Source organism: Vespula pensylvanica, chromosome 6, assembly GCF_014466175.1.
Source record: "Vespula pensylvanica isolate Volc-1 chromosome 6, ASM1446617v1, whole genome shotgun sequence".
Lineage (NCBI taxonomy): Eukaryota > Metazoa > Arthropoda > Insecta > Hymenoptera > Vespidae > Vespula > Vespula pensylvanica.
The window spans coordinates 4,400,709-4,427,490 of NC_057690.1; the positions used below are offsets into that span (position 1 = coordinate 4,400,709).

The 26,782-nt window shown below is 35.5% G+C and overlaps 1 protein-coding gene across 3 annotated transcripts in view; it reads left to right on the forward strand.

Moving 5' to 3' along the window:
- Nucleotides 1-53: 53 nt before the first annotated feature.
- LOC122630125 (protein prickle-like) overlaps nt 54-26,782 on the forward strand; it is an 88,751-nt gene continuing 62,022 nt past the window's right edge. The window contains exons 1-3 of one of the 3 annotated variants that reach the window (XM_043814263.1): nt 54-163; nt 1,626-1,881; nt 7,335-7,460. In XM_043814263.1, the coding sequence (XP_043670198.1) occupies nt 7,336-7,460 (125 nt within the window). In that variant the 5' untranslated portion in view covers nt 54-163; nt 1,626-1,881; nt 7,335. Of the gene's footprint in view, nt 164-1,625; nt 1,882-2,777; nt 2,814-2,854; nt 3,579-7,334; nt 7,461-26,782 lie in introns of those variants that run through there. The other 2 variants (XM_043814265.1, XM_043814262.1) reach the window with 2 other exon arrangements.

A 26,782-nucleotide genomic window follows, 5' to 3' on the forward strand; every position in this document is an offset into this window, starting at 1 on the left:
AAGCGCGCGCTTTTAAGTAATAAAATCGAGTTTCTCAGACTACCTCAAATATATTTCATAATGAAGTTAGGTTTTCTCTTCGGGTCCATTTTTTAGTTCCTACGCGTCATCGTATTTTGTAATTGAAACGAAATTGAATCTTTGAATTGTTTAATAGCACAAGGTAAAGTATCAGATAGAGTTACAGATTTAACGTTGACGTTATAACATCGTAACGTGATACTATCGATAATTCGCATTTTATAATTGAGAGATGAAACGAAATTGAATCTTTGAATCGTTGAATAGAACAAAGTAAAGTATCAGATAAATTTAACATTGAAGTTATAACGTCGTAACGTGGTATTATCGATAATTTAGCGTTTAAATTATCATTAATAATCAATATTAGACTGTTTTTGTGAAGGTGAATATAAATAAGATTGAGATGAAATAAGATCTAACCTTATTTCATTAACTTTAACGTAACGTATATATCGATACCTTTGTTGGTTTCACGATCACTGAGCTATCGTATATCGTATTGTCGTTAATTTCTCAATTTCTTCGTAATTCGAATACGTAATTTTTAAAGGTAATTAATATAATATTAAGATATCATAACAAAGATTTCTTTTCTTTTTTCTTTTTTTTTTTTTTATATCATATTATTTTTAACAAGCAACGAATTCGATTGAAGATATGTGAATTTTGTTCAAATTTGAGGTTATATAGAAATATTCTTTCGAGAGAAAAAAACAAAATATTTCACTTTTAGATGGCCATGCTATATTACAAAAGAATTTCTATCTAACGGGGGATTGAAAGAAGCTTGAAGATCATGTTGACGTTTTATTATTTTTTTTTTTCACGTAGTGTCAGTCACATTTTTAAAACAATTCAAACGATTATTCAATGTCGCAACGATCACGTGTATCGTTATCAATTTTATAAAACAGATATATTGGCAATTTAGTGATATTTATAGTTATAGACCTTAGATATACATATGTAAATTGTGTGAAACAGGTCTTTGAAATCGTTTATATATTCGTTTATACGAGAACGTTTTATATGCTTTACGAAAAAAAAAGTATATATTCCATTGAAAAAGAAAGAAAAAGGAAACAAAAAGAAGAATATCTTGAAGTAATTTTTACGTTTCCTTTAGAAAAAAGATCATTTCTATAGAATCGAATATGTACACTACAAAATATTTATTCATATAACTTCATATTTGAAAAGAAAAAAAAAAAAAAAAAAAAAAAAATCAATATATCAATTGTTAATCGATCACTAAAGTTAAAGCTGGTTTATAAAGGTTCATTATTTTAAACATTTTCGATTGGTATTTAAAATAAATGATCATAACAATTTATTATGGCTTTTATAATATCACTTTGCAATTGTTCTACATTATGTTTCGTAAAAAAAAAAAAAAAAGAAAAATTACGATCAGAACTTATAGCGAATTGCACATGTATACTGCATATATATATATATACGTATTATATCATATATACATATACATATTATACATACATATATATAATATATATACATACATCATATATATATATGTATGTATAATATAATACATCCATACATACGTCTCTTTCTAGCTAAAGATTTGCCGGCTTTTATAGGTAACGTGTACGAAGTAGAGAGATGAATCGACAAGGAAGAAGGAAAAGGATGAAAGGAGTCTGCTAGCGAGAGAAAGCTAGAGTGAAGAGTCACGGTGGGAGGATAAAGAGGAGAATGAAGAGGAGGAGGAGGAGGAGGAGGAGGAGTAAGAAGAGTAAGAGAAGAGGTGGTCGAAGAGGAGGAAGAGGAGGAGAAGGAGGGCGTATATAGGAAGAAGGGCCCGCGGCATGCGAATGGAGGAGAAGTGGAAGAAAGGTAAGAGAGAAAGGGGAAGGAGGAGTGAAGGGAGTCGAGGGGGTTTCGGGCCGAGATGGTGAGCTAGAGAGAAGAAGAAGGAAGAGGAGGAGAGGGGAGAAAAGGGCCTCATCTCGGCGGTCAGTCCAGCTCGAGTCTCTTGACTGTGCGCGCGTGCGTTGACGCGGAATCGTGGGAGCATCGAATCCGATATCCCGAGGACGAAGAATTTGTCGATCTTTTTCTCGTTCCTCGATTAATTCCTCTGTCTCTCTACTCTTTTTTCCTTTTCATTTATTATTATTATTATTATTATTATTATTGTTGTTGTTATTATTATTATTATTACTATTATTATTATTATTATTATTATTATTATTATTATTATTATTATCATCATTCTTGTCTAGTGTTCAAAAGAAAGGAAAGAAAAAAGAACGATCCAAAAAGAAGGATCCTTTCGTTAGTTAGTTTCCAATCGATGCCTCGTTATCTCTTCTTTCTTCTCCCTTATGTTTTTTCTCTTTCTCTCTCTCTCCATCTTTTCTCATCCTCCTCCTTTTCCTTCTTCGTCTTCGTCTTCTTCTCGTTCTTCTTGTTCTTTTCCCCCCCATTTCTCTATATCTTTATCCTGTCAATTGCGTGCACGCAACGAACTTTAAATCGTAAATGTCGATCCCCCGGTCGTGTGAAAGTCGGCGGCCGCCGGGCTTTTTAGTCGTTCGGATTTTATCGTTACGGTAAGAGAAAGAAAAAGAGAAAGAGAGAGAGAGAGAAAGAGAAAAAAAGATAGAGAGAAAGAGAGAGAGAGAGAGAGAGAGAGAGAGAATGAGAGAGATGGAGAAAAGAAAAGGATCAAAGGGACGGGACGAGAGGAAAAAAAGGTGAAGAGAAGGTAGGAGAAAGAGAAAGGGACAAAGACAGGAAGAAGGGAGAAAGGAGTCAAGAAGCAAGTAAGCGAGCGAGCGAGCGAGAAAGAGAAACAGAGAAAGAAAAAGAGAGAGAGAGAGAGAGAGAGAGAGCGAGCGAGCGAGATAGCTCGTCTCGAGAGTGCAGTGGACGGTGATGTCGCGAGGATGCCATCGTCTTCGTCGTCGTTGTCCCTCTTTTCGTTATCCCGGTCGTTGTCGTTGTCGTTGTCGTTGTCGTTGTCGTTCTCGTCGTCGTCGTCTCTCTTGGTGGTCACTAGCTTCGCGATTCAACAACGACGATCCTCTCGCATAGCGAAGGGACGCCAGGATTCGTCGTTTCTTCGTCTGGCTAATGCAGGTGCAGGTGCCTGTGAATGTGCAGGTGCTGCTAGTGAATGCAGTGTTCTGTTGTTTCACATTAAGGGCTTGTGCGGTGTTGTTAGTGAAAAGTTAGTGATAGAGAGTATAAGAAGAATCCTTCGTAATCGACGTTTAACGAGTCGTTTTTGGAATTATCGTCGACGTCGTTGTTCCTGGTGTTACTGTTGCTGCCGTTGCCGTTGCTGTTGCTGTTGCTGCCGTTACATAGGGGAGACCACCAGAAGACGAGGAAGAAGAAGAAGAAGAAGAAGAAGAAGAAGAAGTAATAGTAGTAGTAGTAGTAGTAGTTGAAGAGGTGCTGGAGAACGTTCGGGAGGAGCTGAGAAATTTGCGGGAGGGGGAACTCGAGTAAAAGGATTCCGTGTAACGCGCGCTCCGATTTGCCGGCGCAGCATCTCTCGGCTGGTACGAGGAGGAAAGCAATAGGTAGATACGTAAGCTGTTCTTTCCTTTTCTTCCTTCTTCTTTCCTTCTTCTTCTTCTTCTTCTTCTTCTTTGGCACGAGTATGAACGTGTACGCGCATGCTCTCGATCGATGATCCTCTTTGCTCGCACTTAACGAGACTAACCTGTCGAATATATACTTACATACGTATGTAGATACCATGTATATTATATGTATATTTGCTGAATCAATGAGCATTACACATTTGGAATAAGTTTTTATTCGATTTTGTTTCAAGACAAAATATTCGGCATAATTTTCTTTTTCTTTTTTTTATTTTCTTTCTTTTTTTTTTTTTTTTTTTTACGATAGATGACTCAAATGTTTAAATTGCTTGTCTCAAGGGAATGTGTTCTTTACGTAAATATTAATCATAGTTATTACGAAAGAAAACGAATGACAAAGCTAATGGCAGATGTACTTATCACTACGCGTCTAAGATTTTTCTCGAAAACGTTTTAATTGAAAATAGTTGCAACGTAGAAATTGATTTCTATCGTTCGACTTGTTGATTCACTTGTGTAAACAAAGAAGATTTTTAATCTTCATTCTTATAATTTCTATTTATTATATTTTGGTTATTGTTTTCGACGTGAATGGACACGTAAACGAACGTAAAATAAATAGTTTGTAAACACTTGTATTGCTTTTGCTCGACCTCTACAGAAAGAAAGACGGGGAGAAATAGAGAGAGAGAGAGACAGAGAGAGAGAGAGAGAGAGAGAGAGAACCTTCGAGTCTTCTTCTCTCTTTCTCGCTGCTAACAGAGAAGCAAGCATCCTTCGAGAGCAACCGAACACAGCGGGATATCTTACGTCTTTATCTCGCGAGAAAGTTACCAGGGACTTTGATCGCGAATTATATTTCGTCGTGTTCCTTTTCTGGCCATGTGTAAAAGTGAAAGCAATATTACTGTTCCCCATGAGAAAGTAGTCATAGCGAAGAAATTTGAACGTGAGGCGCATAACAATTCAGCCTTCTTCTTGGAAATATTCTGTTTTCTTTTTTCTCTCTCTTTCGTTTTGTTTTTGAAACGATGTATTATCAAGGGCAATTAGGTCTTAGAAGAAGGTCTTTTACGAAAGTACGTTTGAACATAAGGATCGAAAGAAAATGAAAACAAACAGAAAAAGAAAAGAAAACAGAAACAATCCAAACAATTTTCTACGAACGTCCTCGAGAGTAAGCAAAAACGAAACATTATGGTTTAGATAGTTTAGTAGGTATTTCGATCTCGTTAAGAGCACTTGCTTCTTCTTCTACGTCTTCTACGTCTTCGTCTTCGTCTTCGTCTTCGTCTTAGTCTTTGTCTTCTTTCTCTTTTCGGAGAATGTTAATTGGCCGCTTTGCGAATTATAAAGTACGCGGAGAGAAAACGCTTATAAGCACTTGGCTATCACGTAGGCATTAACATACCACGATTCACGCTATCGTCAATGCTATTATCTACTACGTACAACATATGTCGGCATACTTAACGTTAACGATGGAAAAAATTACTAATTACTGCTAGTAACCACGTTTCTAATTCATCTTCCCCATAGAAGATATTACACCGTCATTTGTTCATTTACTCACTCTCGTTCTCGTTTCAACTATAAAAACTTATCTAACATAGTATAGACGTAATTTGAAATGATTTTTATTTCTTTTAATTTAACTGTAATTCATAGGTACTTACTTATTTCGTTTTTTAATCAGCATCACGCATGAATACTTCGATGAAGTTAATTTAAAGTCGGCTAATAATGTCTTTGGATATAAACGTTATCTTAGAACACCTTAGACGATTCGTTTAACTATTTTATCAATTCCGATTTATAGAAAAATAGGAAATAGATAAAAGTTCGACAATTTCGTAATTTGTATACCGTTATATCCGTCCAGATTTTTAGATATTTTATTATTATCGAACATATAATCGTAAACTATCATATATTTTCCTAATGACAGCGATTAAGAAAAAAAAAAAAAGATACTCGTCGACATTTTATTTTATTCAGCAGACCTACAAAAATAAATATTCCGAAGTAAAACGTAAGTCAACTTTTGTACGCATTACATGATAATTCAGTAAATACTAGTAAAAAAATATATTAACATAGTTCGATCATTCATCTTGCGTTATGAAGAATTATCGTTTCTGCGAAGTAAAAAAAGAAGAAAATCAAAGATCGACGTTACTATCCGATAAGAAAATTATTTATGTGCATAGTAAGAGAAAGAGACAGAGAGGATGAATTTCGTGATTCGATCTAGTAGATGTGAGGCGCGAGAACTGTTTTCGCTGTAATAAAATTGAGCTTGGAGAGGTATAATTACATCGTATGTGTCGTTTAATCAATGACGATCGGTGAGCACGCTGGGACATCGTTTACTCGTTAATTACGGACCTCAGTTTTATTAATTCACCGTCGGCGTAACCCGCTCGGTCCGATCCCCCTCCCCTCTTATTTTCTCATATTAGATAGGGCCCTTTAATTAATTCCTCTTCGGGGATTGCACGTCGTATAAATTTGGTGAAAAATGTCACGCTCTCCTATCTCTCCCGGTCTTTATAATTTTCCCATATTACGATCGTTACGACGTAATAACGAGTGGATATGTATAACGAGCGTTTATCGTTTCAACCTCGTTATTATTATATATACGAACGATAGCAATAATTATTTATGTTACATCGAACATCTGTATATCCAAGGTCGTGAGTAATTTTAATTTAATATATGTATATAAAGTATGAGAATATTTTAAAGTGTTAATAATTTATATCTCGTAGCATTTTAGAGAATAATATGACTCATACAAAAGTTTTCTAACTACGTTGGGAACACAAGGTGATCTCATTGGTTTGACCTTGGATAATCATTGGAAGATCGTATGACGATCACTTTCAATTTCTTATATGAAAATCTCCATTTGTCATTCTTGTATATATATTATGGAGAGTCCTTCAAAAAACAATAGTAGAAAATTTGTTTGTTTTTGAGTTGTAATATCGTTTGAATGTTATATTATCCTTGGCATCAGCATTAGCAAAATGGATATTGCGTGCCATGGAGATTCCATGGTTGATCTTTGTACATAACGGTATATTATTAACTTCGAAATATCTCATAATGATTTGTGTTAAAGATACCAATTAATAATGTTTTGAATATGTTTCTATGTTGATGATATACAATATACAATAAAAATATATAATTCCCAGTAAAAGATACGAGCGTGATTTTAATGTGATCTTCAAACGGCTATCCAAGGTTAAAATAATGACATCAATCTTGAATACTCGATAGAAAAAGAAATGATAGAACAAAGTTTAATAGAAATATGTCATAGACCAATATCGTATTAAAAGAAAGTTTTATTAATTACAATAAGTATTGATACGAATTCAATTATTTGAACAGACATTCTATTTTTAATCATTTTATTGATGATAATAAAAATTATATAATTCAAAAGTAAGAAAATATCGAATGTTCTTGCTTTTTCTTTTTTGCGTCGTTATAATTATCTGCATAGTGTAATATTATCTTTAAACGTATGATATATGACTTATATGTCACCGTAGTGATCTAATCGGTATGGCTACTTCATTGTGAAATTGGAATGTTTTAAATTATACGAATAATTTTAATCGAAAATTATTCGAACATATAATTTTTTGAACGGTTTTACAATTTCGATTTGTGAAACTAATTTTTCTTTTTTTTTTTCCTTTTTTTTTTATCCAGAATGTTGTCACAGGGACAGGACAGCCCTTCAAGTGGTTACTCGTCGAACAATGCCGTTTATCAAGGTGCACCGTGTGGTCAGTGTCGAGAATTATGTCCAGCCGGTTATGTTCCACACTTTTGGAGGTGAGTGCAAATATAAATTGATTGTTATTATAATTACGTAGTATTTTCTTTTTTTTTTTCTATTTTACATACCTACGCGTACGTACATTCGTTTGAATATTATTGCATTGAATAGTTTGCGGAAACTGAACTAACACGTTAAGGGTGAGTGAAAAGGGCGGATTCTCCGCCTTTGAGGCTTCCGTCTTGTCTACTTTTACTCTTACCGCGCTGCTGTATATCACGAACAAGTTCTGCAACATGTGATTCTGCGCTGTCACGACGCCAAGAGCAACCGTGTTTCCTCTTTAACATTGAATGCTCTCTCGCGTAGGATACTACGGATGCTTTCTGTTTATTCTGAGCGAATATTTCTTCCTCTTATTCTTCTTCTTCTTTTCTTTCTTCTTCTTCTTCTCCTTCTCTTTTTTTCTTCTTCGTTCAGTTAAAATATACGTGAAACGAATCGTTAAAATATTTGAATACTTTCCGAAATTCAATATTTAATGTTCTTTTTTTATTTAAATCGAACGAAGTATTTTAAATATATAGTAAATGAATTTTTCTTTATACCTATGTATATATTTATGTACACATATATACTTAAAGAAGGATCTATTGAATTCCAAAAGGATGTCCGTATATATCGAGATCATTTTCTATCGATCAAATTTCGATACCTCGATACAAATTTTTTGTTCTCACCGAGTATCCAATTATTTTAATGGAAACAAAAATAGAACAAGAGATGTGAAAATATTGGTAGATATCGATATTATCTCGATCGAATCGAATCTTTCGAAAAGACGTAAGATAATGATAGAAATCTCGTAAAAAAGGATTTATGGATCGTATGATACGTTAAAAAAAAATGTTTAGCAGTGATCGTTAAACGATATAACGTCGGTCAAGTGCACAATTTTAATAGACTCGATTAGTTTCGTACCGTGAAAAATGTTAACCGATCTTGTGAGAGAAAGAGAGAGAGAGAGAGAGGGGGGGGGGAGGGTTTGAGCAAACGTGCGTTTATCTCCCAAGAACGACCTTGATTTTTCCTTGAACGTGGCCGCTGCATCCGGAGGGAGAGGATCAGAGCCACGATTAGAAGGGAAGGTGATGGTAACAGTAGGCTCGGTAAGCCTGGCTAAGACTAGCAATACGTAACTAACACAGACACTAACTTTGATAACCAGGCGCATGAGCCATGCTTGAACATGAGCCATGAATTGTCTACCGATTTCTTCGATCTCGTCCTATCTCTCTCTCTCTCTCTCTCTCTCCCTCTCTCTCTCTCTCCCTCTCTCTCTCTCTCTCTCTCTCGAACGAACGAACGAACGAACGAATGAACGGACGAACGAACGAACGAACGAACGAACGAACGAACGAACGAACGAACGAACGAACGAACGAACGAACGAACGCACCTCTCTTGTGAGAGATATCGTCGGTGAACGAGGTAAAGTAGAAGCTCAGAGAGAGAAAGAGAGAGAGAGAGAGAGAAAGGGAGATGAAGAAGACAAGGAGGCAAGGTCGAAAGAGGGCAAAACGAAGCGTTTCTCGGCTTCGGGTCGTAGGGTCGACTCGTCGGTCTCACGCGAACTCTGCGTGCAACGAGAACAGCGCAATGGGCCGTTCCAAGACGAATCGTCTGGCAACCGACGAACCAACGAGGGAGAGAAAAAGAAAGAGAGAGAAGGAGAGAAGGAGGTTGGAAACGCATATAGGGAGAGTTAGAGTAAGAGAGAGAGAGACGCACGTTGCTCTGTAATTAACATACCGAACCTCCCTATCATGTTGCCTCGTAAGCTGCTGCCTCCTCGATCGTGTTCACGAAACGCTCCGAACTTTGTTCATACGCCATTATTTTCGTAATGTATCTTCTCCCTTTCGATCCTCGAACCCTCGTCGTTGTGTGTTCGAAAATGAAAAAAAAAAGAAATTCTTCAGGGTTGGAAGAGAACGCTTGTATTTTTTAACCGTGATCGCTGGGAGTGTCTTATTTATTTTTTTTCTGTCTTTTTTTTCTTTCTGTCCGATCTCTACCGTTTACATCGTTAAGATTAATGAAGATTTATTTTCAGATATTTTATCTTACAGCCGAGATTATCTTTTTCTTTTTGTTTCTTCCTTTTTTTTTCCTCTTCAATACGTGCTGACCTAAAGCATAAATTTTGTGCGAGGTATATAATAGAATTTATTAATGTGTAACGCGTGTGTTTATTAAATTAGAGCTTTGATCGTTTTGTACGAGCACGTAACGAAATTAGAATTTGACAAATTCGATAAATTCTCGTATTCGTTATCAAACGATTTAATATACCTATCGGGAATTTAATAGTGATCAATTCGAACATGTAACACCTGGCAATTTTCTACGTGGTTCGGTTTAAGATTCGAACCCACTTATGCACTTAGAATTTATTAGATATATATTTATTTCAAAGAAAAATCAAGAAACTAGATTCTCTAGAATTTCGAACATAATATCCCATAAGCAGACGATTAGAAGATAAAATTGGATAATCCGATACTCAAACGTAGAACTCAGAGGGTAATAATTGGATCGTGCACCTTGCGGAGTCGAACGTATTAGTCGCCAAGTGTCTGCACGCTCGTCTCGTAATTCAAACGTCAATTCATCTTGTTACGCTCGTTGGCTCTCGAAGTAACGTCTCGGCGACGTTCGAAGAGCGTAATTATCGAAGATATAACCAGAGAAAGAAGGAGAGAGAAAGAGAAATAAAGAGAGAGAGAGACAGATAGAAAGAGATAGATAGATAGATAGATATAGAAAGAGAGAGAACGAGAGAGAGAGAAGGAGAGGAGAGGGAGAGAGAGAGGTAGATGTATCCCGTAATAGACATTCCGCAGAGACCCGCTGCGTTGTTTCATCGACTGGCTTGGTCGTTCTCGCGATGGTAGGTAGCATTTCCGGTCTCTCTCTCTCTCTCTCTCTCTCTCTCTCTCTCTCTCACTCTTTCAGCGATGATGATGGTGTTGAAGCAACACTTACAAAAGCCTCCGGGAATCGGCTTGACGTCGGTCTTACCGAACGTTTACATGTTTTCCCCATCCCAAGTTTAATACTAGTTTCTTCAACATGCAAGAACCATCAAAACCGATTTGTACCAAAATACGTTCGTTAACTAAATCGGACTAGATCGTTGGAATAGTAAACCAGTTTTTAGCGAGTCCTCCGCGGTTTCATTACACATGGTGGATGAATTTGGAATGAGGATATAAAATGTCATTAAACACTTCTGTGCGGGCTTGTATTACATGAAAACCGATTGAAATGACATTGTAAATTTAAGCGGTCATTGGTTAGTCCATTAGACGAGTACGTAAGTATTAACAGACTTTTTGTTTAGCATAATCGTTTTATTCGGTCGCGGTGTATAATAATCATTCGTTGGATTATACCAGTACTCGAAGCTTATTTTATTGGAATGTTTAATATGTCGTTTAACGGCGAGTAGGAACATGTTCGAGGAATTGCATCAATTATTTTCGATGTTCTTCTTCTACGTGAGCTTGTTCAAGGTTATCTAAGGAAAGGGGTAGGGGAAAGGAAAAGCGGTAAGGGAAAAGAATGTGGTTCAACGGTGGCTCTGCGATGGCTTTCGTAGGGCTTCGACAAAAACTTGGAGACCTTTTGAACATCACAAGATGGCTACGATCTCTGGCTACGTTCCATCGTATTCTCTCATTTGGACTCTCTCATTTCTTTTTTAACTTTTCCTTTTTATCGTAGAACACAAATTCTTGTTTGGTTTCTAACTTTCGTATTATGCGTCTAGCTAAAAAGACTCTTCTCTCTGAAGTTACTCTCAGAACTATATGAGGTGTGTTTCGGATTAAATCTCATCGTTAGAACGAATTCCGTTTGAGAAGGAGGCCTGATAGTTAACTAGATTTAACGACTACTTAAAACTTGCCTTGGCAAGAAGCGTATAAACATTTACATTGGGAGAACGGCGTGTAGTAAATCATAGGCTTCTTAACAAAGGCAAGATATAGAAGAAGAGGAGGATCATCATCATCATCATGATGATGATGATGATGATGATGATGATGATGATGATGATGATGATGATGATCATGATGATGATCAGGAGAAGAAGAAGTAGTGTTCTCAGACTTCGTAGTTTCTGTGTTGCAAGCTAGAGTGTCTGGTTCGGTAAGTCACTATATCTCTTGTAATAAACAACCTTCTTCGAACCGATCGAATCGACTAAACGTAATTTTCTGATAGCTTATCGATCATCCTGCAGATAAGCGGCAGGTTCTGTTTTACGACTTTGGAATATTGTTTGAAGAATAAAAGTATATAGAGATCTCCGGATAAGAATATCCCGAATTCGAGTTGCGTATAATTAAAAGCGAACGTGTATATAGAGTGAGTCGATCTTTTACATTATTATATAGTACATGTGTATTTGCTCACTCGCTAAATCAAGGTCGTTAAAACATGATTACGTGGGTAGTACATATTGCGGTGACATATTTGGAATTTAAAAACAAGAAAAGCAAGTTCGCTCGTATACAGGGTGACGTTTTAATCTATGAATGTAATTTTCTCGAACTTACACGATAAATTTTTTATTACTAAAAAAAGTGAACTTGTTTTATTTCGACGTGAAAATAATTTAATATAATTTTTATTCTTATTTTTTTTCTTTTTTTTTTTTTTTTTTTTTTTTAAGGGATTGTAATTTTCAATTAATCGATTTCATCTTGGTCACCCTTTAAAACGGTATTAATCTATTTACTTGAAAAAATATTTATTTAGCAGATGTATTAATTTCTACAAGGTGACTTTCTTTAACTAACATTGTTCAAAGATCGAAATAAAATTTCGTTCGACATATTTTTCGAATAAGAAGATAATTGCATTTATTGATCTATCATAAAACCAAATATGTCTCCCTGTATATATCCGATTTATATGTCCCTTTATATGTCCGACACGATTTCACGTATTTTCGAGTCGTTATTATTTTTATGAATCTCATTAGTTGTTTCCTTTTTACATTAAAACGACAATTTATAATCTCTTACAATCTAAATAACGTAACAGCGTAGATATACACCTACGGAATATATTTTTCCCATATTTTAAAGTCTGAAATTACCCAACTGCGATCTGCACTATTCCAAACAAAAAAAAAAAAAAAAAAAAAAGAAAAAAAGGAAAAGGAGGAAAAACAAAGAGAAAAACTTCTTTCGGACAGACAAAATTACTGTCTCCGATATGCGGAAGTAAATAAACCCGAACGATTAGTAATTTAAACATTCTCACAATTCACCAACTATGTAGAGTATACAGATCGAAAAAAGAAAAGAGAGAGAGAGAGAGAGAGAAAAAGGGAGAAATATTCGATGGTCCAACATATCAGAAATATTTTCGTCGTTTCAGAAAGTCGCCCTTATCTTGAAACGATTTTTATGGCAACGAATCCGGCAACTTTTTCCTACCGACTTGGGTCGATTCTTGCGTTCTCTCTCTTTCTCTCTCTCTCTCTCTCCCTTTCTCCCTTCCTCCCTCCCTCTCTTTTCTTCTCTCCCTCTCTTTTTGGATTCGTTTCTCGTGCCCGCCTTTTACAGCTTACCGCATGACCGGCGCTCCTTCGAGAAAGCCGCTAATTAGGTACGTTCACATTCGTCTCCGAACATTTAATCGTACGAATCGAGTGTATTCGATTCGATGTGTGGTAGGAAGTTGGCCTCCTAGTGCCGCCTTTTCTCTTTCTCTGTCTCTTTCTCTCTTTTTTTCTTTCTCTTTTTCTCTCTCTCTGCTCCTTTTTAATTCCAAAAGGAGAAGGGATAGAGATATAAAGAGAGAGAGAGAGAGAGAGAGAGAGAGAGAGAGAGAGAGAGAGAGAGAGAGAGAGGGAGGTAGGGTAGGGATCAAGAGAAAGAAATCTTGTCTCCCTGGAATCTTCCATCAGACTTTACTCGCATTTACCTCTTTAACAGAGAATTTTCTTTCATCGACATGTTTCCGCCATTGTTAATGTTCCGTCAACTCGTCAAACGCGATCCGAGATATTTTCTATCCTGTTTTGTCGGTTAAAGAGGATTCAAGTATAAACGGATACATCATGCGTGATTTCTCTCGATATCTCGTGAAACGAGAAAAATCAAACTAGTCCGCGTTAATTAAAATGGATTTTAATTGTTCTTGGAATATTATCTTTTAACGAGATTTTTCTATCTCTTCGAAAATAATTTCTTTCTTTCGGATTGACTGTTAAGAACGGAGGATCGAGATCGTACGATTTTAACTATCTGACTATCGTATACCAATGCCGACGATAATTATCGATTTTTAATCTTCCTTAGATTTTAATCTTCCTTACTTTCTTTCTTTTTTTTTTTTTTTATTCTATCTTAAAACCTCGCTCGCATTTCTTCGAAGTTTTCTTCGGATTTACCTTTTGTGATAAAGTCGGGCGGAGAAACGGAGAGAGAAAGAGAGAGTGAGCGAGATAAAGGGAGGGTCTTCTGATCAATGAAAAGATATCTATACAAAGAGTATAAGAGAGAGGAGGAAAGAAAGAGAAAGAGAAAGAAAGAGAAAGAGATATAAGATGTAGACTCAGAAACGTTGCAGATTAACGGTACACATAGAATCTTCCACCTTCGTCTTCTTTCCTCTGACGTTCTCCGCGCATTAACACTACGGACTAACGGGATAACTTTGGACCTAATAAAGCACATCTCTAATCACATAGTGGATGAGGATGGTGGTGAGAAACTAACGTCGTAGAATAGTCCGTACGTGACATTAATGACGAGAGGGCTCACTTTTGTCCGTTGAGTTCTGTTTGCCTCGGTGTTTCTCATCTTATACCATCCATTATCGCTCAAGGTTTCGAAGATATTGGATCGTATTCGTAGCAATATGCTCCTCGCAAACATTTCATGATAGTTGTTAATCAATATAAATAGATAAGTCGATAGAATGGATTTATAGTAATCAGCGTGCATACGTTTAATCGGTTTTAATTGTGCTGATTAATGAATCAGTTACATATGTGTATTTTAAAAGCTTAATAGTGTTTGTAATAGAAAAAGATTAAACGTTAACGATTATCTTGTGTGTTCCAGTTTAGTGTAAATAAATGACGTCAACTACCGTATCGTATGTTATCATAAGTCATAACTATAGAAGATGCAAGGGAGAAATTTTTTCTTTTTCTTTTTTTTATATACATACGATTAGATACACACACATATACACGAACACATATTTCAAAAAGAGATATCAAATGAATTCGTAAGTAAAAAAAAAAAAAGTAAAAGAACATCGTCCACTTACTCGCGTAATTAAAATAATTCATACGAAATACAAACGATACGTTATAATTGCATTAACAAACGACGAGTAGGAGGAGAAGAAAACAAAAAATGTATCAAAAAAAAAAGAAACATGTATTTTGATCTCTGTCTCAAAACAGAAACGCGAATGATCACGTTCGAATAGTTGAAAGCGATCGGCAATGTACGCAATATGCAGTAAAGCACGAATGCAACAATGCGATATCCCCTATATGGAATGGGCCTGTTCACCCCCTTACGGATATATATATGGGGTGTCTCGTTAATCAAGAGAAGCGCGCTATCGCCCGCGAGGCATAGGGGTGTTGCAAAATGGTTGAGGAGGATGGCGTGTTCGAGGGTGACCAGTGTTTAACGCTTGACAAACGACCGGCGAGGTACGCGGCCGCGTAAACAACGCCTCGTAAGACCACACACACACACATGTAAACACATATACGCACACGTATACAAAATACATACGTTTACACAACCCAAACTCCTCGCTATCCCTTGCAATAGGATAAACTTTGCAAAAAAAAAAAAGAAAAAAACAAAAACAGAAAAAAGAAGGAAAAAAACTCTATAAATCTGCCTATTAACCGCGAGAGCATTCGATTCCCGAATGGACGAGCATCCATTGCGTTTTTCTCCAACACCGAAATCACTCCTCCTCCTCCTCTTCTTCCTCCTCCCATCCTCTCTTCTCTCCTCACTTCGCTACATCCCTCTCTGTCCCTCTCCTTTCCACACCCAACACCTATGTCGCTTTTCATCCTCTTCTCTTCCAACTCTCCATCTCGTCACCACGAAATATCGCCTGCATTTTGGCATCGTAAACGTCGTGCATGTCGCACGTGCGGTGGCCCACAAAAATTTTACTGTATTTATACGGCGTATGTATCGAGGATACACGTAGGACACGTGTAAAATGTGTCGTTTATTCGTCAAACCTGCGTATATTCTTTCTTTCTTTTCTTTTCTTTTCTTTTCTTTTTCTTTCTCCGTTTCTTTTTTTCTTTTTTTTTTTTTTTCATTTCCTTCTCTTTTTTTCTCGACTCCTTTTCTAACGTCGCTCATTTTTTTGCACCCTTTGCGATGCGGTTTTTTCTCTCGATTTTTTAAATCTTTTTCTTCTATCTTTTGCTTTTCTTTTTTTTTGTTTTTTTTTTTGTTTTTTCTTTTTGTTTCTTGACGAACTTTATCCCGACTAGAAAGAAGTTTTCTCGACGTGCGGGGATTATTTTAACCCGTTATATTATCGTAGAAGACGGATTAATGTTGACGATTAAGAACGTTTGAAAGTTTCATCTTGATAAAAGAGTACATTAATCGTTCGTTTTAATTTTTTTATTATACCTATTAAGAGAACATTATATCTTTCGATTGTTCCTTTAACGATTTATTAATTTATTCAAACGCTTGTTGCCTTCAAATCCGTATTAAGCATTTCCTTTCGAATAAAAATATTATCTCCCCGTTTAATCATCTTGGATTAACGTTCTTATCTCGTTCGACCGATTTCTAAGCCAGCATTTTTATCGACGAGAAATAATAATGAGAAAACCAAGTAGCGTATTCAAAAGTTGATCAATCTTCTAGACATTTTCTACCTATGGGTCCGTTCTTTATATGGAATCAGAAGCCTTTTATGTGTCTCCTCGGACGTCGTTATTTCATCTCGTTTGGTAACTTCATTTACCATCGACGAAGAGTTTGAGTACATGTCATTACGAAATCACGTGAGGCAATAACCTTTTTTCTCTCTCTCTCTCTCTCTATCTCTTTCTTCCATCATAAAAATAAAAATACGTTCAAAGAAAACAAATCGAGTAAATATGAAAACATTTGTATGTTCTTGGATGTAAAAATTTATTTTCGCGAGCAATTTGGGTGAATTTACGAGATTGCAGGAAGAAAAAAAAAATTATTAAACGGAGAAAAAAATTATATATTTTCGGAAATATTATATATAATTCAGATGGTTTAATGCACTTAACTCTGACGTAAGTGCAACTTGAACGATGAAATCCGATCTGCGAGTAAGTACTTCTCTTGGATTGCTCTGTTTGCTTATAAGATCGGCTTCCATTCGCTTCATAAATTTATCCACTTTTGGACGTAGGACGATGATCGATTTCGTCGCATGAAAGAAAACGAATTGGACAGAGTAATTCGAGACGGATATTTGATGAAAGCCTGATTAATGGCCGACTGGTTAAATAGTCTCGTTAATGTATTTCTAAAAATAAAGTCGAAAGATCTTTTCTTCCTGGTTCTTTTTATTACGAACTGAATTTTAAAAGAATATTATTCATAATTACAAACTTTATAATTATTCATTTGTAAATGAGAGTGGGTTGGTAAAGTAGTTTTCTTTTTCATTACGTTAGGAAGAAGATAGTATCATTAATATATTAAGCGAGGGAGATGAATGAGAATAACGAAGACGATCATTTACTCGAACGATGGTCTCTAATCTATTCTTATGTCACGTACTAGTAATTATATATTATGAATTTCAAACCTATATTTGTTAACAAATCAATTATAGAGAATCCGTACGTCTTTATTAATGAAATCAATTTGTCACATTTTTTACTTAACAAATAATAAAATAGTAAAGTTCGAACTTTAAACAGGACGTTCTTATCGGACATCGACTTTCGTAATTGTTATCGCTAGTCCATTGGTCTTTGAACGTGTAGATAAGAGAAAAAAAAAACAAAAAAAAAAGTAGAATAAAAAGAGAAAAAAGAAGAAAACGAAAGAGGATAAAAAAGAAAAAGGCATGAGAGGGAAAGCGAAAAGAAGAAAAAGAAAAAACAAGGAGAAAAAAAGAACTAAATTCGTAGATCCAATATGATGATTTCTCGGTAGGGTAGATCGTTAGTACTACTCTAAGCCTTCGACACATTGACTAATGTGTCTGGGTAGGCTTTAACTCGGACTATCTGTTGCAAACGCGTGCTTGCACGCGTGCCGTTTCGTGTCGTGCTGGTGCGTTTTGCGTGTCCCCGCAGACTCATCGTTTTAATGCAACGTTAGCCCACTACCGCATCGAGATCGAATCGATATGTGAACGATAAGCGAATAAAACGTAAGTACGTAGATGTTTACAGACGTATGTACGTATAAATAGATATATACATACGCACGTATACATACATATATTATATATATTTATATGTGACGGTCATTTGGAATTTTCCGATAACTATTCCGGCTATTTAATGCGACATTGATATGATTTTTTTCGTATCGTATTCCGCCCATTTTTTTTTTTTTTTTTATTTCAATTATTTTCCTTTTTATTTCTTTTTCTTTATTTTAAATCGTCGCTTAATGTCTATATTTTTTTCGATGACGGAACGTATGTTTTTTTTTGTAAAGAATTATAAATAGGTCAATTAAAAAATCGTGACTGATGATCGTTTAGAGTGGAATAATTATTACTTTTCTTTTTTTCTTTTTTTTTTTTTTATTTTTATTTTTCTTAATGGATACATGTTATAATATAATGATAGATTACGTATTATGATATATACGTATAGTATTTTGTTTTATATAATGTATTATATATTATATATATGATGCTTTATTTGTAATTACTTTTTTTTCGATATCGGCACATTTTTAATTACAAATATATATATATATATATATATATATATATATATATATATACTATAACTCTAATTCAGCTTGTGTATCTACTCTATAAAAAAATAATATTAAACAAATTTTGTATAACAATATCTTAACATTTTGTTATCACGTTACAACAAAGAAAAGCATATAACACGATATTATACGAATCGAGGAAATAGTCGTTGTCAGAGAAACAAAGTCGAAGGAGGAGAAACAAAGAATATAAAAACAGTGAAAAGAATGCGTTGGGTCGAAGGAGAGATGGCGGTTAATGCTCAGACAAGTTCGTAATAAGAAGAATCGAGGCAAAAGAGTCGGCACTTGCTGCTCACATAGACAGAGGCTCCTTGTAGTCTCACAATCCTGGAAAGTGAAGAAACACGAGGGTGAGAATTAGAGGAGAGTGGGGTCTGAGGAGGAGGAGAAAGAGAGAGAGGGAGAGAGAGGGAGGGATGGACTCTTGATTAGTTTGGCTATTCGAGCTTTTCTACCCGAGGGTACTTTTACTCTTAATCCGACATTATGAATATTTTCTCCTCGTCTCATGGTAACTCGTAGTCTTCTTCTTCTTTTTCTTCTTCTTCTTGGAGAATAAGAAGAAGAAGTAGAAGAGAAAGAAAAAAGAATCAAAGAAAAGAAAAAAAAAAGCAAACGCGCGGGAGAAATGAAGAGAAGATATGATGAGGTGGGAGAGAAGGTAGTTGGGCTTGGGGAAACATAAAAGCGAAGGACAGTGTCCACTCGTTGCTATGGCTTTTTGTTGGTATCGTATTAAAAAATGTACTTAAAATTAATTGGAAAAGGCTATTATGTTGGTTAATTATCGTCGGTGAGATGGAACGTTCGTAAGTAATAAGCGGTTCTCACTTAACTTTTCATTTTCGTAACCATTTCGAGACCCTTTTGATTCGCGTAAAGGGAATTCACTTGAGTCTTTTCTCTTCCTTTCTATCTCTCCTTTTCTCTCCCTGTTTCTCTCTTGAACGTTTTATATCTTCTTTTATAAATAATGTATATGAGGTGTACCCGAAGCATAACAGGTTTGTGGATTAATGACACATCCAATAAGTCGAATATTTTAAGTATAGTAAATGTTGTTTTCAAAAAGAATAAAGAGAGAGAGAGAAAGAGAGAAGAGGAAAAGCGGGTTAAGGTTGATATTGACGTAAATTCACTGAGACGTGTACTTATTCAAGAACGAATACTGAATATGTTTCTGATTGAAGGTAACATTGTCTGGATAATACGATGGGTGGATCATAACCGAGTGCTTTATGGCAAACGGGTTTTGGTTTTGCTTTGATTTTATTTCCGTAGAAAAAAAACGAGGAAAGAAATAAAGAAAAAAAAAGAGGGAGAGAGAGAGAGAGAGAGAGAGAGAGAGAGAGAGAGAGAGAATATTAGGATAAGAAATCGTAGGTACGTTCTTATCATTATAACCCCATTAAGTTATTCGTGCTTTTCGGGATTCGTTAATTACCAAGTTTATAAGAATGTTCGGTTCGTAAAAGGTGCCTCATGAAAATTTCACCAAGTGGAATCGCAAACTGATGGTGGGCTCTCCCTCTCTCTTTCTCTCTCTCTGTCTTTTAATGAAGGTTCTTATCGGACACCGAAATTAAGCGAATCAAATGCCGTCGTTGACCCTTCCGTGCTCTCTCCGGCATATTGCCGGATCATCGTCCTTGCTCATTCCCGTAGGACAACATTTTCTACGGAATATAATTCGAGATATGAATGACATTCATATGTCGTCGGTATTAGTTTCGTCGAATTCTTCGAGTCTCGAATTGTATGTGTCGTTTTAAAGGAAAGAAAAAAAAAGAGAAATATAAGATTTGGAAATGAAATGGTGAAACAGTAAAAGATGAAAAAGAAAGAAAAAAAAGAAGGAAGGAGAGAGGAAGGGTGATAGGAGGATGAACGAACGAAGGAACGAATGAAGGAAGAAGGAAGGAAGGAGAAAATTCGTGAAGGTCGAAGTGTTAAATGAGATTCCGCGTGGAGGACTTAAGTGTCCTTAAGTTAGCCTGAATGTAGCAAGAAATGGTAAAGGGCTGGGGTATTTCCCTTTCGTCCAAAGAATTTCGTTCGTTTTAAAGTGAACAAGAGAAAGAGAAAGAGAGAGAGAGAGAGAGAAAGTGAGAGAGAAGGGTTCTCTTTTGAAGTCTCGTGAGAAGTCTTCTCTGAAAATCGGAGACGTTGAAGAAGAAGAAGAAGAAGAAGAAGAAGTAGTAGTAGAAGAAGAGGATATAGGCGAGATAGCGAAACGAAGTCCTCGTCGTTTTACGACTCTTCGGCTACCCTCCGATTCTCCAGCCGGAATGAATCTCTTGCTGGGTAATTAGGCAGATTACTTTCCGGAGTCGTTCGAGTCCCGGTTTCTTACTCGCGGCTGGGTCCGTTCGCTAGCTTCGTTATATATATTTCGTAGAGAGAAAGGGGAGAGAAGAGAGAAAGAGAGAAAAAGATATATATATATATATAGAGAGAGAGAGAGAGGTGTGTTCTATTGGAAGAGAACAATTAAAGGAAGGAAATTCTTGGAGAACGATAAAGATAGAAAGAGATAGAAAGAGAGAGAGAGAGAGAGAGAGAGAGAGAAAGAGTATACTAGTTTCGGTCGCGGTGACTCGTCTAGAGGAGCTTAAATTCACCACAGGGCTAATCGAGCAAAGTACGACGTTTCTAGCGGAAGTAATGTCAAGCTCAAAAGGGACCTGTGGGCTTGCGACGCGTCTAAGGATGATTACCGAAAATACCACCACGGGAGGTAGAATAGTGAGATGGAGGGGGATGGAAGGATGTAGTCGGTGGATGGAAGGGAGCAAAGGTTACCCACGGACCGCGTCGTTTTTATTTACGAGCCAAGGAGAGAGAAGATACTCATCCTCTATCGTTTTCTTTCTCTCTCTATCGTTAATTAAATAATATTTCTCTTCGAAGGGAGAGAAGGAGAAGAAAGGAGAGAAGAGGAGGGGAGAGGAGAGGAGAGGAGAGGAAAAGAGAAGACGACGGTCGGTGAATGTCGGCGTAAAGCTACGATAAGAGGCCGAAGAGAGGGAGAAATCGTTTCGAAGGAGGATAAAAAAAAACATGGCCCTTGGTAAGAGCACTTATTGCAGTATTGAGATCGTAACTCAGAGGCAGACCACGTCATAAACGTTTCCCTCTTGCCGGACCACTCCGATCTTCCGTTTCTTTTTTTTTCTTTTCTTTTTTCTTTTCTTTTTTCTTTTCTTCTTCTTCTTCTTCTTCTTCTTCTTCTGTTTCTTTCCTCGTTTTTTCTCGTATCTCCTTTTCTTATTGTTTTTTTTCTTATTTTTCTCCTCCTTTCAATATTTCCGAAAGATTCTTCGATTCTACGAACGAGACAGCCAATCAACTAACTCACTAACTCACGATACGTAAAACTCGTAAATAGTTATCGAGATCGAAGAAAATTAAGGTCGGCTATTTTTCTACATTCCTTTTCGTCCTTATGGATATTAAGATCGATTGGGAAAAGGAATAAAAAAGAAAAAGGGAGAAAAAGAAAGAAGAACAAAAATTCAGAGAAACTATTCATCGAGGCCATTAACCCTTTAAGTGTCGAGTTTGAACTCAACGAGTCGCTCGTTAGGTTATCGTAAAGCCGTTCCTATAGCTCTTGCTTGGAGATAGAGAAGAACGAAGAAAGATATCGATAGAAAGAGAGAGAAGAAGAGAAAAAGAGAAAGAGAGAGAGAGAGAGAGAGAGAGAGAGAGAGAGAGAGAGAGAGAGAAACTACAAGAGTTGCTCATGGAATACCGGAATTCGTGCTAATCGGATAACACCGTGGTGGACGTTGTTATTGCAAGAATAGATGATCCTTACCACCTGCCTTCCCTTTCTATTTCTCGAAGAAATAGACATTTTTTTCAAAGGAATAACTTAATATTCGTACGAAGGGAGTTAATTTTATGTTATATTATATAACGGATGATTCTTATTATCCTAGATCGCTTTACACAGATGGTTAATTTTATATCATTTTATCGAGGAAGTTATTATATAATATATATTAACTTTTACTTTATTTACTGTAAGTACATTCTATCTCCAATATTATCATCATCATCACAGTAATATATATTACCTATATTTATAATATTATCATTTCCGGGATAATTGAAACGATCGGGGAGAAAAATAAAAAATATACTATTCCTTAAATTTATTTACTTATTTACTTCGAACAGAATATTTTTCACGTAGATCGCGATGAAATTCTTTTTTCTTTTTCTTCCTTTTTTTTTTTTTCTTCCTTTCTCCTCCAAAAGGGATTAGTTTATTTCTGTTTTCGAACTGTTCCATAGACATAGTAGTAGTTGGAAAAATCTCTGCTAGAAAATATCTCTGTTAGAAACTGGCTCGCATTCTTTTTCCGTGTTTTCAATAGCTCCAAGTTCTATGGTGTTCCTTTCTCTTTTACCATTTCGTCCAACAAACATCGCGGTCATTGGTCCCGATGAGTCTAGGACACTCGGCGCCCGGCATCCGCGTCTCGGCGTCTCGGCGTCTCGGCGCCTCTTTTCTCGACTATCCCCTTCCACCCACCGACTCACCCCCTTTTCACCCATCCCCTTTTACTCTCTCTTTCTGTCGCTTACGCTTTTGCTGCTTTTTATGTCAGAGCCAAACAACGCTTACTACGGTGTAGACAAATTGGCAACGTTCGTTGTATTTCTCTGTCCCCGAGAAATACAAACAGTTTCATTTCGAGAATTTACCTGAGGCTTATTTCGAGATTTTCAAAAGGAATATTAATTGATATAATGATTACGATTATTTTAATATGATATAATATCATATTTTAATTGATATGATATAACACGTATAATATCATGATATTGTATAAGTGATATAAGTCTGAAATATTTTCAGTGAAATTTTCTTTTTTTTTTTATTTTTTATTTATTTATTTATTATTATTATTATTTCTTTTTTTTTTTTTTTTATAAAAACGAACGAAAAGGAATTCGACAAAAATTTTTACAAAAAATTTCGTCTTTTTCGTTTTTGTCTTCTTACGTGTGATCTTTCAAAAGGAATTATAATAAAAAGTATAATTTGCATATATGAAGAATAAATAAATTTCTACTTATGGACATATAGGACAAGATTTACAAGATAAAAAGGAAAGAAAAATAAATTTTGACAATTTTTATGAACGATTTCTCATAACTCTTGGAAAGTTAGATTTTTACGTAATATTTCTTTTCTTCTTTTGACATTTGATATGTTAAAAGGAAATGTAAAAGTGTAATTTATGGAATACATAAATTTTTTATTTATGGATATGTGGTAGAAAATCTGCACGATAAAAACGAACGAAAAATCGTGGAAACGTAGATTCTTGAGTAGTTTTTCTTTTCTTCTTTTGACATATGATAGGTTCAAAGGAAATATTAAAGTGAAATTTATACAAAGGATACATAAATTTCTTCTTGTCGATACATATATACGATTTATACAAAGGATAGATAAATTTCTTCTTATGGATGCGCAGTAAAAAAATTTTTGATGATCGAAACGAACGAAAAGAAATTTAACAATTTTTATAAACAATTGCTCGTAAATCGAAGACATAGATTTTTACATCTCTTCTTTCTTGTCTTTTTCTAACACGTGATTTGTTTAGAAACAAAACCAAAAAAGAAAGTATAATAAAAGTATAATTTATACAAAGGATGTATAAATTTCTTCTTATGATTGCGCAGCTAAGAACCAGTTTCTACGTTAACGATCCTATCACGTTGTAAATTCATTCCTACGTTGTTCATACTAACGCATATATCATAATTACATAACGAACTATAGATTAATTTTATCTCTCGTAATATCAACAAGTCCGGAAATGGAAGATTGAACTAAATGCATTAAATAAGAGTCTTAAGAAGAGATCATCAAAGTCTAAATTTTCTTTTTTATTTATCTAATTCTTTTTTCTTTTCGTAAAAAAATTTCTTCAAATCGGAGATAAATGCTATTTAATAAGAAAAGAAAAAAAAAAAAAAAAGAAAAAACTAACAACATTACTATGACACTTTTTGTCCGATTATTGAAGTTAATACTGTCGGCGTTTTAAATTCGTATTTTTCTTCATATTATTACATTTTTCTCCAGTAAGAAAAATAAATGAAGCGTAAATATTCCTATATCCGAATCTCAAGAATATATGTATATATCTAGAGAAAGAAAGACCATCTTACGTCGTCGCCTTTTTTTCTTTCCTTTTTCAAATAAGGATAGAGGTGTGTAACCCACGCGAGAGACGTGCAATTCTTTGTGAGAAAATATTCCTTATATAATCAGGATCGAAGTAGTCGGTTCTCTGGTCGTCGTGCCCACGCGCCTTTAATACCAAGATAGTCAGTTTATTCATGTATACACGAATCTATATATCTACTTACGAATGTATTCGTAGTTCGTACGATTGTGCCACTACCTTGTTCTTTGCAAAGTAGTAGGAAACAGCGAAACGGCAAGCGAACGCTGATCGCTATTTAGATATACGAAAGTAACCGTGACGATCACCACGGTAGGAGGTTACACGACTTCTCTCTCTCTTTTTTTTTTTTTTTTTATTTTTAACTCGAACGTTTTACGAGAATAATCAAATCAAAGTTTGAATTATTCCTGTTACTAAGAGCAGGTTGTTGCATATCCGGTCTCGTATTACCGATTTAAAGGGATTTTAGGGGTCGAAACAACCTTTGCTCGGACACAAGCGACATATAGATACTATACTATACTATATACATATATATAAATATATATATATATATATACATACACGTTGTGGTCTAAGGGCTGCTCTTATAAGGGGTGAGGGGTCGGCCAGTAAATTAATTACAGCTTAAAACATCGTTAGGATATATGCCACGCAGCCGGCGTGGGTTTGGTTATTAGCGCAGTATATCATACTCGTTCTTCTACGTTTTCCCTTACACCACCCCCTCCCACTTCCCCACCTTTCGCTAGGCATACCCTACTCTCGCTTTTCTCTTTCTCTCCTTCTCTTTTTCCCTCGTCCAGCGATTCCTGTTTCTCCGTTTACTTCTTTCCCTTTCTGTTTTTTTGTGATTGCTTTTCGTCTCTTCCCTCTTTACTGGGTGTATCGTCGACTTTAGATTTATATCCACGGTTTTAGAATCGCGTTCGTAACCGCGTTACGAAATAATTTCGCTTTTCTTTTTCTTTTTTCTTTTTGGGAACCTCGTTGAGACATATACAAACACACACATACACACATATATACACGAGGAAGTCTGCGGGATCGTTCGTTAGATCGCCAAACTCATTTGCGGTCCTCCAACTCATTTACCTACCCCTTTTAGTACTTCCTCTTTTTCTCTCTCTTTTTCTTTTTTATTGTCATTCTTTCTCTCTTTTTTTCTCTCTCTTTCTTTCTCTTTATATATATGTATGTATGTATGTATGTATGTATGTATGTATTTTTTTCTTTTATTTTTACTATCGAATTTCATCCAATAATCTTGTAATTAGACTTGAAATTGCGGATTATATCTCTTTGTCCTTTTCTCTCTTTCATTGGATCATGGTATATACCGATTTTATATGGTGACATATACGAGGGAGTGAAAATTGTGAAATATCGTTGATAACGTAGTAGTGGCAATCGCAGATATTGGGAAATGGTCGTTAATGTTCGTAAGTAGAAAAATCGTTTGGTCGGTTTAGATTACATACGTTTGCCATTAAAGGCGGATATGATCGAGGATTAACATGGCTTTTGTCACGCGTCGTTTGCTATCTAACTTCCGTCGATTTATATTCTTCCGTAAACAAGTTCAGACATCGTGCATCGAATTATTAGCTATTAAACATTTCAAAGGATATACAATTTTTCTATTCGTTCTATTTAATGATAAATCATATTAATAATTTTATGTCGATCGAACGATAGAAATGTAAATAATATTCGATCGGATGATCGAGATTTAAAACGATAAAGTTAATCGATGATATAGATAATTTCTTCTTCTCAACACGCTTTTCTAATGGAAACAATTTACAAAAGCTTATAAATTACTTCATTGAATTTGAGTTAACAATGATACGTTTTTATATACTATTAGAAAATAAATAAGGAAATTATTCTCGAATTTTAATCGACGATTGTAGACGTGTAAAGAATTATCTGATACACGAGTGAATTAATTTCAATCGTTTTTCGTAAGATTAATATCGTCTGAGTGAATAAAGATAAAGCTAATTACCTATTTTAACGAGTTAGCTCAAGAGATGGCGAGGGAAATGAGAAAGAAAGAGGAAGAGAGAAAAAGAGAGAGAGAGAGAGAGAGAGAGAGAGAGAGAGAGAGAG